The sequence below is a fragment of the Herpailurus yagouaroundi genome, unplaced genomic scaffold (assembly GCF_014898765.1).
Source record: "Herpailurus yagouaroundi ecotype Mexico unplaced genomic scaffold, PumYag 246, whole genome shotgun sequence".
In the NCBI taxonomy this organism is placed as follows: domain Eukaryota; kingdom Metazoa; phylum Chordata; class Mammalia; order Carnivora; family Felidae; genus Herpailurus; species Herpailurus yagouaroundi.
The window spans coordinates 11867020-11880253 of NW_024412463.1; the positions used below are offsets into that span (position 1 = coordinate 11867020).

Consider the following 13234-nt stretch of genomic DNA (forward strand, 5'->3'; position numbering starts at 1 on the left):
CCGAGCTGGGCGTGGCGGTTGCTTTGTGGGCGTGCTTGCTTTCTCGCCTTGGGGTTGCGCCGCGGCTCCCCGAGTCCGAGGGCCGCAGGCGCCCGCCGCAGCCGGCGGGGCCCCCGGGCCGCGGGGCCCCAGGGCTGGCTTTGCGGCGAGGAGGCGGGGACGAGGATAAAGGAGCAGCCACGCCCTCAAGTTTGTACAGCAAGCCGGCCCCCGCCGCCACCGGCACGCTCAGCTCGGGCACATCTGCCCGCAGGGGCTGCAAGGAGCGGTGAGGCGTCCGGGTCCAGAAAGGCAAAGGGGTCTGGCAGGTGCGCAGCCCTCCATCCGGATCTTCTTCACTCCGAGCCGAGCAGGGACACCCCAGCACCGGCCAGTCCCCAGATGCTCCACAAACATACCGCAGAGGGGAAGCGCCGGCACCCTCGGGGCGCTATGGACACCGAACACTGGCCCCGGGGGCTAGAACTCCGTGGCTGAGGGCCTCTGCCCCCATTACGTACGTGCCTCTACAGCCCCCCTGCTCCCACGTTCTTTAGAAGCAGGAACCCCTTGGCTTTGGTTTCAGCCCGGGTCAAAAGGCGGAAAGGTGCCCTGTGTGCCGTAGAGCCGCACACAGCGAACCCCACAGGCGCATCCCTGACACTTCCATGCGTGAGAACCACGGGTTGGGGTCAGATGTGCTTTTCAATCAACATCTATTTCTAAAGATGACAAGACCTGCTAGTTTCGGAGCCGGACTCTGGATTTTCTCCCAAGGAATACAACGCAGTGTTTTCTGCTGGTGGGATTCCATAAGGACCACCTTCATGGAATCCTGCAGGGATGGGCTCTCCACTCTTCCATCGTGACCGTCTTCAAGTTTGCCCCCAGATAGGTGGAGTGGGGAGTTTAGAGAGCAGACGGTTGGGAGGCAAAACCAGCTGGCACAAGCAGTGTGATCTTGGGCAGGGTGTCTGTAAATGGGGAAGACCACAGGAGGCCTCCCCAGCCAGGAGTTGGAATGGGGGAACGCCGCTCAGCCTCTTTAGCGGAGGAGCCTTAAATGAAACAAACCCAGCAGCAATGTCTCTCTGCAAAGGGAGATCGTAATAACGCCCAGGTGCCACGCGGGTGGGTGCTTGCAGGGACGGAAGGCACAGGATGAGGGTTTAGGACAGTATGTCAATCACGGCAGAGAACTGGGTACAAGACAGGGCACTGGTCTAGATGTGCTCTCCTCAGTTCTTCTACCCTTGTCCAGAGATCCTCAGCCAGAGAACAAGTAGACATATTCTATCTCCTCTGCTATAGTAAAGCCCTGGCTTTGTGATCCCAATGAGAGGGAGTACAACGTTTTATATTCGTGCAGAACGATGCTCATTACTCCCAGCTTTCACAATGGTTCCTGTTACTCTGAGATGTTGCCCTGCGGATTCAGTGGAAAATAAAGTTGACTTCAGAAGAAATCAGTATTTTAATCTGTGAGGCAGGAGAGCTGTATTTCCTTTCTGGTTGCTTTCATCTCTTAAGTTTCTAAATGAATCCACGCAATAAAAAAAAGCCAGACAAAGTAGTGCCTGTCACAGATTTTGACAGAAAAGCAGTTGTGACTCCGTGGGCTTCATAAGCTAATCGTAGCAGAGAAAGTGGGGAGGAACAAGCCCAAGACCTTTACTGAGTCTGAGCCCGCTGGTGAGTGTGAGGAGGAAGGTCACCCCGACAAGCAAGTCCTAGGGCAGGGTGCCAGTCTCCTGCCATCATCACCCCTGGCCTGTGGGGCCTCAGGAGAGTTGCAGCTACAGTGTACAGGCTGAAATTTATGAGATTTGTTTCCAAAATGAGCAAGTACTTGGAAAGCCAAAGCGACTGTTTGAACTCAGGTCTGACAGGGGCTTTCTGGATTTGTCCAGAGCAGAAACATTGTTGGAATTAACTCATCCTCTTGCACGGCTCACAAAACTCAAACAGTGAAGGTGAGAAAGAGCACTGGAAGGAAATACCAACGAGAGTAACAGAGGCCAAGCCATCCGTGATTTCAAAAGGATTCCCAGAGCTTTATTCCGAACTTCAACAAAATCAATACACATAAATTACCTGCTCGATACCAGAACTATTTTTGAGTTGCAATTGGAACCAACTGCTTCTAAAATTTAGAAATCCAAGGAGAAATAACATCTCCCAAATCTGTCTACAGAAGGTGGGAGGCCAAGGGTGTTGCCTTTCATGGTTGTGCAGAGAAATGAAACATCTCGGGAGTCTGTCAGACAGAAGTCCCTCTCGTTCCAACAGAAAGCAAAGCCTTAAAGAATAAATGTAAGAGAATTTTAAAGTCAAGAAAGCAAAAACCAAAAATTTCCAAGTGCGTTCTAAAAAAGGAAAAGCGTGGATATCCATTGGAAAAAATCTCTGGGCTTAGACAAAAAGAAAAAAAAATCCTCAGAGCATATACAGATATAACTACGCACATACGCAGGCTATATGCGTTTATGTGTGTCCGTGTGAGTGCATTATCTACTTTTAATTTAAAAAAAGGTGGAATCCCAAGCCAACACAGGTCTATCAAATTCTTCACCAGCCAAGTCTTAGCGTACAAGTTCGTATGAAATGCTGTATGAATTCCCTAGGAAATCCTGGTGGATTAAGTGACTGTCACTCAGGCGTGCTGCCTGGGTCTGCTGGTCTGCAGCTGCAGGGCGTGGGCCCCCCACCCCCACCCCACCTGTGCTGCACGCGCTCTCTAGGATCTCAGCAGGGGCTAAAGGATCAGGAAATAACTACTCTTGCTTTCACCCACCCGAAGAAACTCAGAAGCAATGCTTTCTGACTTAATGGTACAGAGTCTGGGAAGGGAGATAGACCTGGGCCAGGAGGGAGGGCGGGGCCGTACCGAACGCGCGGAGAGGCACGCTTCCACCGGTCTTAGAACTTTCAGCTGAGATGCGCGCGGCACCACTAAACGATGATAAAATCCTTCCTTACTCTTCCAGATCTTCGGGAAGAAACTTAAAGCACCGGGAAAAGCTGGAGCTCGGGAGCTGACCTCTCGGGGCTGCCTGCGTGGTTGTTGTGGGGACTCAGCAGCGACAACCGCGCGCTATCGTGATGAGCTGGGTTTGTCTTTGCCAAATCTCCTTCAAAGCAGGGCCTTGATTTTATGCTTTTGGGTTTTGAGAATAAGATAAAAACATCTGTAAAACACAGCTGATGTCCTGTTATTGAACAGTCTGGGATTGGAGTAGAGGAAGCACTGTGTATTTTATTCCCCCAAATACTTTTCCTTTCTGAAAACTCTTTCATGCTCTTTAAGACTAATAAACTTTTCATGCGTCTCTGTAAAGAGCTGCTAATCTAATAAAATGAAACTCTCCACCCACGCTAGGGGGAACCATGGAAGCTCTGGAGGCTCCCCCTTCCACAGACCCACCTCCTTCCTGTCAACCTGGTCACTGCCCCAGGCAGTGGCCAAAGTGGTGCACCCCCCTACTGCTCTCCCCCAGACTCCTTGCGGCATGTGTCTTCGGGGTGGCCCCGGCTGGCCCCTAACCGTACGCTCTACAGGGGATCTCATGCACACCTGGCTGTGCTGACCTTTACCTCTGCCTGTAGCCAGGGCCATCCACCCACCAGTTCTGTCATCTCCACTCGATGCCTCAAATGCACATCAAAGCCTAAGGCATGCAAAACGAGCTCATGACTTGGGAGTCTCTCCTCCAACCAGGCCCTTCCCTGGTGTCCTGACTCAGTGATGGTCCCACCCTATAAGCCCAAAAGCACAAGCCGGAAGCCCGGATTCTCCCTGACACACCCCCGCCCCCCCCCACTTCAGCTACCAAGTCCTGTGGCTTTAGTGTTGAACGTGCCCCTTGCTCTCCACACCTGCCGCTTCTGAGGTGTTTAAACCACAACTGTCTTCCCTTCACCCTGCTCACCTCCCACCTCACCGCCACCCACCACTGTCCATTCCCGCCATGTCACTGAGCTCGCTGCCCTGTCACCCACAACTGTCAAGTGAACAGTTTTTGGTGAATGTCACGCTGGATGGCCCTGCTGCACTCGATACTGCCCATCCATCTTCTAAAGCTCCCCACCCCCCGGCTTCCGGAGAGCCTACTGACCCCCTGGTCCCTGTCAAGCCTCTCTGCTGACCTAACGGACAACTTCAACGGATAATAGCCATACGTTGCTGTCCTTTAGGATCCTGGACTTCTTTGCTCCCCTTCCCTACAGTCTTCCTCTAAATAGGTCTGTCTCCTCTCACACGGGGTCACCACAAAACCTCTGCTTTCGGCCTCATCGTCCCTCCCTTGAGCTTAGCCATGTCCCCCAGGCACCTCACACCCGACAAGGCCGACACGGAGCTCGCCATCTCCCCGCCCCCCCCACCCCCCTTCCAGCCCACGAGTTGTCCGGATGGCTCTTCCTCACCTGGTGCCCCCACCGTTAACCTCATCAGCCAGGCTACAGAAGTGCCTTTCTCCGTCTTCCTCCGCTGTCAGTCCATGAACTCACAATCACGGAGGGCTGCGGACATTCCCTGCCCCATGACACTCCCTCCATCCACTTCTGCTGAGGCTGCTTGTACTTAAAGTGGTCATTTATGCCTTCAACATTCTCAACAAATAGCTACGGAGCCCCCGCTCCTGCATGTTTCAGCTCTTGAAAAGTTCACACGTGTGCTGCACTGGGACACATCATCAAGCATCAGCGACAGAAAATGGTGTGCTAAATGCGACAAACGCATGGTTTAGGATGTGAGACGTGAGCCTAAAGGAGACAGGCCACATTCGGCTTTGTTCCGGGAAGGCCGTCCCCTTCTGAGGAGTCAGCCTAGAGAAGTGTTTTCCATGTGGCCCAGCTTGCGAACCCAGCGCTAAGAGAAGCGGCCGGTGGAGAACCTCCAACAGGAGGATGGCTGCAGTAGAGACAGGAGGGGTGGGGGCCATGAGGCTTTTGGCCCTGCTCACTTTGCACAGGCACCTGGGGGTCTCTGAAAGGTGTGAAGAGAGCGGGCACAAGGAGAGACCACCCTGCCTGCTGCGTGCGCTTCATTAAAAACTGGTGGGACCCCTGGGAGGGGCAATCCCAGCAGCAGAGAGACTGGGGACAATAAAAAGCAGCCAACGTCTAGACAGAAATAAGGAGGTGGAATTTGCAGGACTCGGTAACGGGTTGGCCGCTGGGGGCACGGGCCACTAACCTGTGGCCCACGGAAGGCGCAGCTGAAGCCTCTGTGGCCTGGAATATCCTATCTCCCTAGGGCACTGGCATTCAAGTGTTTGTTTGTGTGCCTCTGGAAAGAATTCTAAAAATCCGCACCCCTTCGCACACCATGAAGTGGACACCTAGAATCGTACGCAGACTTAAGTAGCTGCAAAAGACGTCCTCACGAACGTGTACTCTCTGTGCGATTTGAACGGATTCATGTCAAAACTTTGTACCTGCAGACTCAGCACACTGGATTGGAAACTACCCGTAACCAGTCATCCCTGTGAAACCTATGGGACTTCCTCTTGGCGAGAAGTCCGACAGCACCCCCGCGCTCTTCAGCTCACTTTTGAGCAACCGCACGAAACCATCCAACCCTGAGCTCTAATTCAGGAAGACGTCGGATTTCATGGGACGGAGCAAGGGGCTGCCCCCTCCATTTCCTTCCCGAAGCCGCAGAGAAACCTTGCTTTCCCACAGCGGGAAAAGGAGACCCTGCTCGGACGCGGCCCGCGAGCAGGCACAGAACGAGCACACGCGCGCCTCCGCGTGTCCCCACCGCCGCCGTCGCTGTCGCTGCACGCGCGCCCGCAGCCCTGGCCCCACCTGGCGCGGCCAGTGGACCGCCGGGCCTGCGCGGCAGGCGCCCCGAGGGCGGGCCCGGTTCCTTTGCCGCCGCAGGCGGCGGGCGAAAGCGCGCTCGGTAACCCCCGGGGCCCTCCTCAACCGACGGAACGAAGCGCTCCCGCCGGGTCGCGCTCGGGCGGCTCCTCCCGGGCCCGTGCGAAGGCAGGCGCCGGGTGCGGAGGGACCCCGCCTCGGGGCGGCGCGGAGCACTGGCGCCTGCCCCCCGCCCCCTGCCCTCCGAGCTCACACAAATGACGGAAAGGGAGCTGGGACCTTCGCCTCCGACTCAGTCTAGATGTCGCCATCCCTGCGCGAAGTTCCCCCGCAACGACACCTCGACGGCGGCCATCTTGCCCAGAGTCGGCCGACGCCTTTTGACTCTCGCGCCAACCCGTAGAGCGAGCGCGCCGCGAGAAGAGTTCTGCGCAAGGACGGAAGCTGGAGTCTCGCGCTTCCGGGCAGCCGCCGCGCTCCGCCCCCTCGCGGGAGCGCTTGATTGGTTACAGGCTGGCGAGCCTGCGCTCTCGCGATCTCGCGGGAGGTGTCTGAAGGGGCGGCCGTCCGTGCGTCTGCCCTCCCGTTCCCCGCCCCCGCCTCCGCCGCGGCTCCCGCCTCCGCCACCCATCCCCGGCGCCTCGCCGCCCTCCCGGCTCGGCCGCCCCCCGCCCCCCCGAGCGGCCGTGGAGACCGCGCTGCGCGGGAGGCGGGATCCGCACGGTAAGATGGCCGCGGCGGACCCAGGCGGCCGGGCCGAGCTTCCCCGCGGGAGCGCGGCGGGCCGGGGTGGGGCTGGGCGGGGGCGGGGTGGAGGCCGAGGAGGGGGCCGGGGTAGGGCTCGGCGGGAGAGGCCAGAGGGGGCCGGGGCGGGGGTCGGGAGCGGGCTGGGGGCCCTACGGGGTCGAAGGTCTGAGCAGGTGGCAGAACCGGGGCCTTGTGGATTTGCGCTGTCAACTGCCCCTTTTCTCCTGGCCGGAGCAGAGTCCTGACCCCACAGCGCTCGGGCGCTGTAATTCGGTGTTTATTCTTAAAGGGAGCGCCTTTCGAGCGAAGGCTACAAGGTTCAGAAGTGGTCGGCAACCACAGCAGTGGCAGTTACCTGAAGCACCGCACTCGTGTCCCTGTGAAAAGAACGATTTTTATGACCACCGCTTCAGAGCAGAAGCTGAGCTGGTGAGGACGCGAACTGCTTGCTTGGGAAGCAAGTGTTCCTCGGTTTCAGAGTTGGGAGGTTTGTGTGTTGAGTGTTTCTCTGGAGTTGTTGCTGCTCCCAGATCGCTGTCCGTGCTGGGAGCGGTACTGGTGTGATTTGGGGTACTACGGGGATGGAGAGAAAGGGGCCTCGTTTGTCCGAGGTTACCTGGAGTTGTCTGGGAACAGCAGAGTGGCCTGAGGGAATTACGCACCTGCCCGGAGCTACAGGACTTGGGCATTTGTAGGAGGAATGACATCGCTTGGTTTGTCTCCCGTGCCGGCTTCCTCCTCTGGTGCTGAGTGTGGGCACCTTCCTAGCACCCAAGGACTTGGTCTTGTGCCCGTGCTCTCTCCCTGGGCGATCTTTGCCCAACTCGTGGCTTTCGATAGGTACCCTTGTTGGGTGGCTGTTTCCCTAATTAATGTTTCCAGCGCTGGGCTGGGGACCTATAATCCAGGTGCCTGCTTGACTTCTCCATCTGCGTGTCTGATAGTCAGCCCAAACTTGCTCTACTCCTCAAACCTGTCCTGTTTCTTTTTGTTTGTGGCCCGGTCCTCCAAGGTCTCAAGCTTGAAAGCTCCGGTCCGGCCTCGAGCTATCTGGTCCTTTATCCCTCTGCATTCAGGCCGGCAGCACGGCCGTTGACTTGCGCCCACAGAATCTTCACCTGCTGTGTCTCTGACTCTCCTGCCGCTGCTATCATTTGATGGCTTCTCGCTGGCTTTCCTGCTCGGCTTTTGCTGCCCCACTTTCTCTGTTCTTTAATTTAAAAACATTTTTTTATTTTACTTTTTTATTTTAGAGATTGGGAGTGTATGAGCAGGGGAGAGGGGCAGAGGAAGAGACAGAATCTGGGGCTCGATCCCATGATCCTGGGATCATGACCTGAGCCAAAATCAGGAGTTGGACGCTCACCCGACTGAGCCACCCAGGTGCCTTTGTTGTTTGATCTTTTAATTTAATGAAGCGATTTAGCATGTCCTTGTCTGGCGTAAAGCGGTACCCATGATGTATGGATTGCTTACGACGACAGTGGTGGGCTCGCCATCTTAAGAGCCCAACTGGTGCCCCCAGGGCTGGCACCTCTCTGCCCTCCTTCCCATGGTCACCGCCTCCTGAGTTTCATGTCTTTACTCAAAACAAGAAAACGCTTTACCGAATTTGTATTTGTTGCTAAAGCACGTATCACGCGATTTGTGTTGTTTTTGTTCTTTGTAAAACTGTCTGCCACGCTTGGGTCTTGCTTTATTCGTCCAACTGGTTTCTGAGAGTCCTCCCTGTGGCTGTGTTCATGTTTTAATTGTTCTAGTAAGTTCTGTTACGCGATCGTAAGCCTTTCTCAGCAATCCTAAAATCCAGATAGCTCCGAAAATCAGAAATTTTTTGTTTTTAACCTATTTGATGGCAAAATCTGCTCCGGTGAAAGCTTTTCCATCTCCATTCCACCCAGTGTGGCTGCCCAGACGTTTCCCCAAAGAAGTCGTATTTAATTGTGCGTGTCATGTGACATATGCTAAGTCGTGCCGTGTAGTTCTGGGTACAGTCGGCAAGATTTTAACTTTCGGAACGGATCTGCCCAAGGGTTTTGGGCCTGGGATTGTGGTTCCCTGCTGCTTTTGAATGAACATCCAGGTGGGTGGCTTCCTGATTTTTGCCATCTTGAAAAGCGTTTCTGTGAGCAGGCTTGTCCGTGTCGGGTGTGCGGTGGTGAGTGTGGAGGACCTCAGTCTAGTGATAGAATCCCCGGGCCGTGAGGAGCGCGTGTGGTCCGCCCCACAGAGAATGCCGGGTCTGTTTGCGTTTCCAGTCTGCTCTCACAGCAGCATCAAAGAGCTGGAGGGAGCTCCATGTCTCTGTGGACACTTGGTATGGTCAGACTTCTTAATTTTGGTAGGTCTGGGGAGTGTCTCATCGTGGGCTTCTCTCTTGGGCACGTGTGTCATCGCGTTGAATATTTAGCTTATGTCCCTCGCGGTTGCCCTTCATGCTTAGAAGAGGGTTGATCTAAACTCCTCCTTTATCCGGCGAGGCCTTACTTGGTACGACCCACCCCACGACTTGACCTGTCCATTCTGAGACTCTGGGCTCTTCCTCGCACCAATCCTATCTTCTAAATATGCTAGCCTTCTTTCTGATCCCTATATCTGCATTTGGTGCCAGGCGCTTTGAATTTGCCGTTTGCCAGATAAAGTATCTTTCCACCATCTCCTTATTCCTTCGCGCTGCGTCGCCCTGCTTCACTCTGAAATGATTACGATTCTTAACGGAATTCTTAACATCCTTTTTTTTTAATTGAGGTACAGTAGAGACCCAGTGTTTCTGGGTGCAACATGGGTATCTGATGACCCTGTAGGTTTCTCTGTGCTTACAAGTCTGGCTGTCATCTGTTACTACACAGCCCTATGAGGGACCATTGAGCGTGTTCTCTGTAATTCATTCCCGTGATCTTCGCTAATTTTTAAAATACTGTTTTCCTATAGAAAATAAGTCAGAATGAGTTATGCAGAAAAACCCGATGAAATCACGAAAGATGAGTGGATGGAAAAACTCAATAACTTGCACGTCCAGCGAGCAGACATGAACCGCCTCATCATGAACTACCTGGTCACAGGTAACGGCTGGCCATGGCTGGCCATAAGGGTGCTACCTCTTGAACGTAAATCTCCCTTTTGGTATGTATAGGTAGAATTTTACATTGGACTTCCTTGGTAGAATTGTGTTTGGGTGTAATAAAAACACACTGCTAATTTTCCTAAATTTGTAAATTGCCGTATCAAAGGTGACCTGTTCCAGAGGTGAGGTTGTTATGCTAGGTATCTGAGCTCTAAAGCAAAAACCTGTTTCTTGACCTTTAATGTTTTTGCAGCTTATCAAGTGACTAAAGAATGTTCTGGAGTACGTTTAAACCCCAAGTAATTGATCTCTTTTGGCAAGTCTGAGAAATTATACTGGGCTGTTTCTAGAAGGTGTGCCTAACTCAGAGGAGAAAGGGGGAAGGGCAGAAGCAGATGGAAGGTAGCAAAAGGGGTCTGTAACTATAGTCCTCCTTGATACCGGGAAAGAAGAGGGTAATTTTGTACATGGTTGGAAAACAGCGATGTTTCAGAAAGGTCTGAGTCTCCTTCCATTGTTCACGGTGCCTCGTCCCCCAAATCAGTCTTGACCGAGACTTCTCTGGGAAGGTGTTGAGGAAGTGTCTGCCTGTAGTGGGGGGTGGGTGGCCACACATGCTGCTTAGACGCTGGTGAGAACTGTCCACTCACAAGGAGGCAGGAGGGTCAGGCCTCTGCAGGCTGTGGAGGCGCAGTCGGCGTGCGCAGACGTGCCTGCGCAGGTCTGGTTTCACCTCTGCCTGGGGTCGCAGCCTTCCCGGGGGAGCCCATAGTGCACTGGGCTTCCCGGCACGCACTCTTGCCCCTGGCTGGGGGGTGAACGGCGTCTCGGGTGGGATGGGAAGGAGTGGCGTACGTGGTTTTCATTTTCTGTGTGGGGCACGGCTAGTGAATCAGAGATGTAAATGCCAAGTCCCTAAGACGGTGCGGGTCACGTTGAAGGTTATTGGTCTGAGGTGGATGGGCTTTCTAGGGATAAAAATGCTTTGCGTTAGTGTCTTGCTAGCTTCCTGAGCACTGAAGATGGTTTTCATTTTCAGAGGGCTTTAAGGAAGCAGCAGAGAAGTTTCGAATGGAATCTGGGATTGAACCTAGTGTGGATCTGGAAACACTTGACGAGCGGATCAAAATCCGTGAGATGATCCTGAAAGGCCAGATCCAGGAGGCTATCGCGTTGATCAACAGCCTCCATCCGGAGCTCCTGGACACCAACCGGTATCTCTACTTTCACCTGCAAGTGAGTTTCAGTCGAGAGGCGTCTGGTTTGTGGACACTCGATGAGGTTATGTGTGCTCGTTTCAGAAGTAACGCGGCTAATTTGCATTAACAGAACGTTGTTTTAGTTTACGTGGGGAAGGGGCTTGGGTTAGCCGTTGTCTCGTGTGTTCCAGGAGCTGTTTCTTGCTTCAGGAGCGTTAATGTCATGATTTAGGGCTGCTAGAAGTTGTCACGTAAGACGTCCTTTGGCTAGAGGCTAGAGCGCGTCACCGGGTGTGCCTGTCTGGGCGCGGGTGGGTAAGCCTGTCTGCCTTTGCCGGCCCAGCAACAGCACCTCATAGAGCTGATCCGCCAGCGCGAGACGGAGGCGGCGCTGGAGTTCGCGCAGACCCAGCTGGCGGAGCAGGGCGAGGAGAGCAGGGAGTGCCTGACGGAGATGGAGCGCACTCTGGCCCTGCTGGCCTTCGATAACCCTGAGGAGTCTCCATTCGGAGACCTGCTTCACATGATGCAGAGGCAGAAGGTAAGACCGACGGGGCCTCCTTCCCCTCGGTGGGTGTCCAGGGCGGGACTCTAAAAGGCACAGCTGTAGAACGCACGGAAGCCACGTCTGGGCACGTGACACTCAGTCACGACAGCACCGATTCTCCCGTCAAGCGTCCCCTTTCCCTGTGTGAACCGGGAACCGAGCACCGTGACGTCATACACGGCATTCAGACTCTCTGTCTCAGCTTTTCTCGTTCGTCTTAACCTCCTCTTGTTTGTTGGGAGACTCTTAGCAGTGGGTGTCCGAAACACGTTTTACCTAAAATCCCCTATTTGCTTGTGAAGCTGTTTGTCTCCTTGCTGCTGCTTCTGTGTTCCAGCCCCCACGACGGTGCATTACTGCCCCAGACGCGGCCCTCTACTCCCATGGCCCTTTCCTGCCGGAAGGGAGGGCTACTCTCCAGGCCGCCGCCACGCGGGTCGTCCTGTGGCTTGTCCCGTGGACCTTGTGTCACCCCACCCTGCTCTTTCCTCCGTCCCGGTCCCCTCGAGCCTGGCTCACGGCATTTCACTGCTATCCAGGCCGGGTATGAGCCCCACCGACCGGGCCGCGGGCTCCTCCTGGGCAAGGAGTGTGTGTTTAACATCCTCTGGAGGGCCTCACGGTCATGGGCTTCGTATTCATTTGAATAAGTAACCATCTTCTCCTGTAAGAAGGTCTTAAGAAGTGTAAATGCATATTGTAACTGGTCCTACCGGCGGGCACTCTGCACGTGTGGTTGTTTTTATCCGGCGTATTTATTTTCTAGGTGTGGAGTGAAGTTAACCAAGCTGTCCTAGATTATGAAAATCGTGAGTCCACACCCAAGCTGGCAAAATTATTGAAACTACTCCTTTGGGCTCAGAATGAGCTGGACCAGAAGAAAGTAAAATACCCCAAAATGACAGACCTCAGCAAAGGTGTGATCGAGGAGCCCAAGTAGTCTGTGCCGGTGGCCCCTGTGCCCCCCCCACCCCTCCCCCCCCGCACCGGCCGCAGGGGGCTGGGGGGGGGTGGGGGGTGGGGGCGGGGGGGGAACTTTTTTTCCCCCCTTTTCCTGGATTTTTTTTTTTTTTTTCGACCTGGCATCTTTTTTAAAGGGAAGAACGGCCCTTCTGAGCGCTGGAAAACTTGCAGCGAGAGACGCGGTGTCTTTGGAAGTGTGGCGCAGACCGCGGTGGGCGCGCTGACAGCGGGGACGGGCCGCATCGGCCACCGAGCGCTCTGTAGTTCGGGAACGTTGTTGAACGGAGGCCTCCCTCGCAAACCTCTGACAAGCACTGATCATTATTTTGCTTTCTGTTAGCTCGTAGGCAGAAAATACGTTTTCTCAGATCTGCGAAGACTCGTCAGGCCTTTGTGGAGAAGGTTTCTCTTACCCCTTGGTTTTTTGTTTTTTCATAGGAAAGACTATATAAATTTGTAAATCCTAATTCAAAGACTTCTTTTGTGTGAGGGTATTGAGTTTGGTTTGTTTCTCTCTGGTCTGGGTGGTATGGCTCCTGGGGAGATGCGTGTGTGTGTGTGTGTGTGTGTGTGTGTGTGTGTGTATGTGTGTGAGTGAGTGAGGGCTGGGGCTGTGTGTTTTTTAATTTTTTAAATCTATATTTTGGTGCTGGTTGTGGTGAGAGACTCTTTCTTAGCGGATCGGTGGATCTTCTCTTGTAGGCAGTTTTGTTGAAAATAAAGGTTTCTCTTTGATTTCGAGAATGACCACAACGGCCTCCAAAAAGTGTTACTCCTCTCAAATCTTTTGTTTTCGGAGCTCATGTCTCGGTGCCGGGACAGTGACTGATGGCAGCAGCCTGAGGGCCCATGTGCCCCTGGGAGTGGACCCCGAGGAGTGGGGTCTTGACAGCGAGTACCCCCCCGTCC

At 54.4% G+C, this 13234-nt stretch overlaps 2 protein-coding genes and 1 long non-coding RNA gene across 7 annotated transcripts in view; 2 read left to right on the top strand and 1 right to left on the bottom strand.

The window, feature by feature from the left end:
* DIDO1 (death inducer-obliterator 1) overlaps positions 1–6190 on the bottom strand; it is a 56030-nt gene extending 49840 nt beyond the window's left edge. For 2 of the 3 annotated variants that reach the window (XM_040459864.1, XM_040459863.1), the window contains exon 1: positions 6085–6190. The gene's annotated coding sequence lies outside the window, so the exon portion shown is untranslated. Of the gene's footprint in view, positions 1–6058 lie in introns of all 3 variants that reach the window. The other variant, XM_040459866.1, reaches the window with a different exon arrangement.
* Positions 67–3316, top strand: LOC121020027 (uncharacterized). Its single transcript, XR_005785894.1, has 2 exons — positions 67–2810; positions 2967–3316. It is a non-coding gene; the product is annotated as an uncharacterized LOC121020027 (long non-coding RNA).
* Positions 4881–12363, top strand: GID8 (GID complex subunit 8 homolog). Of its 3 annotated transcripts, XM_040459869.1 has the most exons (6): positions 6421–6528; positions 6842–6981; positions 9484–9614; positions 10656–10852; positions 11159–11356; positions 12129–12362. In XM_040459869.1, the coding sequence occupies exons 3-6, from the start codon at positions 9497–9499 to the stop codon at positions 12300–12302; spliced, it is 687 nt and encodes a 228-aa protein (XP_040315803.1). In that variant the 5' UTR covers positions 6421–6528; positions 6842–6981; positions 9484–9496; the 3' UTR covers positions 12303–12362. The 3 variants fall into 3 exon arrangements, with proteins under 3 accessions (XP_040315805.1, XP_040315803.1, XP_040315804.1); XM_040459870.1 differs by lacking the exons at positions 6421–6528; positions 6842–6981 and adding an exon at positions 7887–7935 and having other exon boundaries at positions 12129–12363; XM_040459871.1 differs by lacking the exons at positions 9484–9614; positions 10656–10852; positions 11159–11356; positions 12129–12362 and adding an exon at positions 7806–7842 and having other exon boundaries at positions 4881–6528; positions 6842–7039.
* Positions 12364–13234: the final 871 nt, after the last annotated feature.

Coding starts and splice junctions, on each gene's coding strand:
- GID8 (XM_040459869.1), top strand. CDS start 9,497: ATGAGTTATGCAGAAAAACCCGATGAAATCACGAAAGATGAGTGGATG. Junction 9,615..10,655: donor CATGAACTACCTGGTCACAG/GTAACGGCTGGC, acceptor TTTCATTTTCAG/AGGGCTTTAAGGAAGCAGCA. Junction 11,357..12,128: donor ACATGATGCAGAGGCAGAAG/GTAAGACCGACG, acceptor TTTATTTTCTAG/GTGTGGAGTGAAGTTAACCA.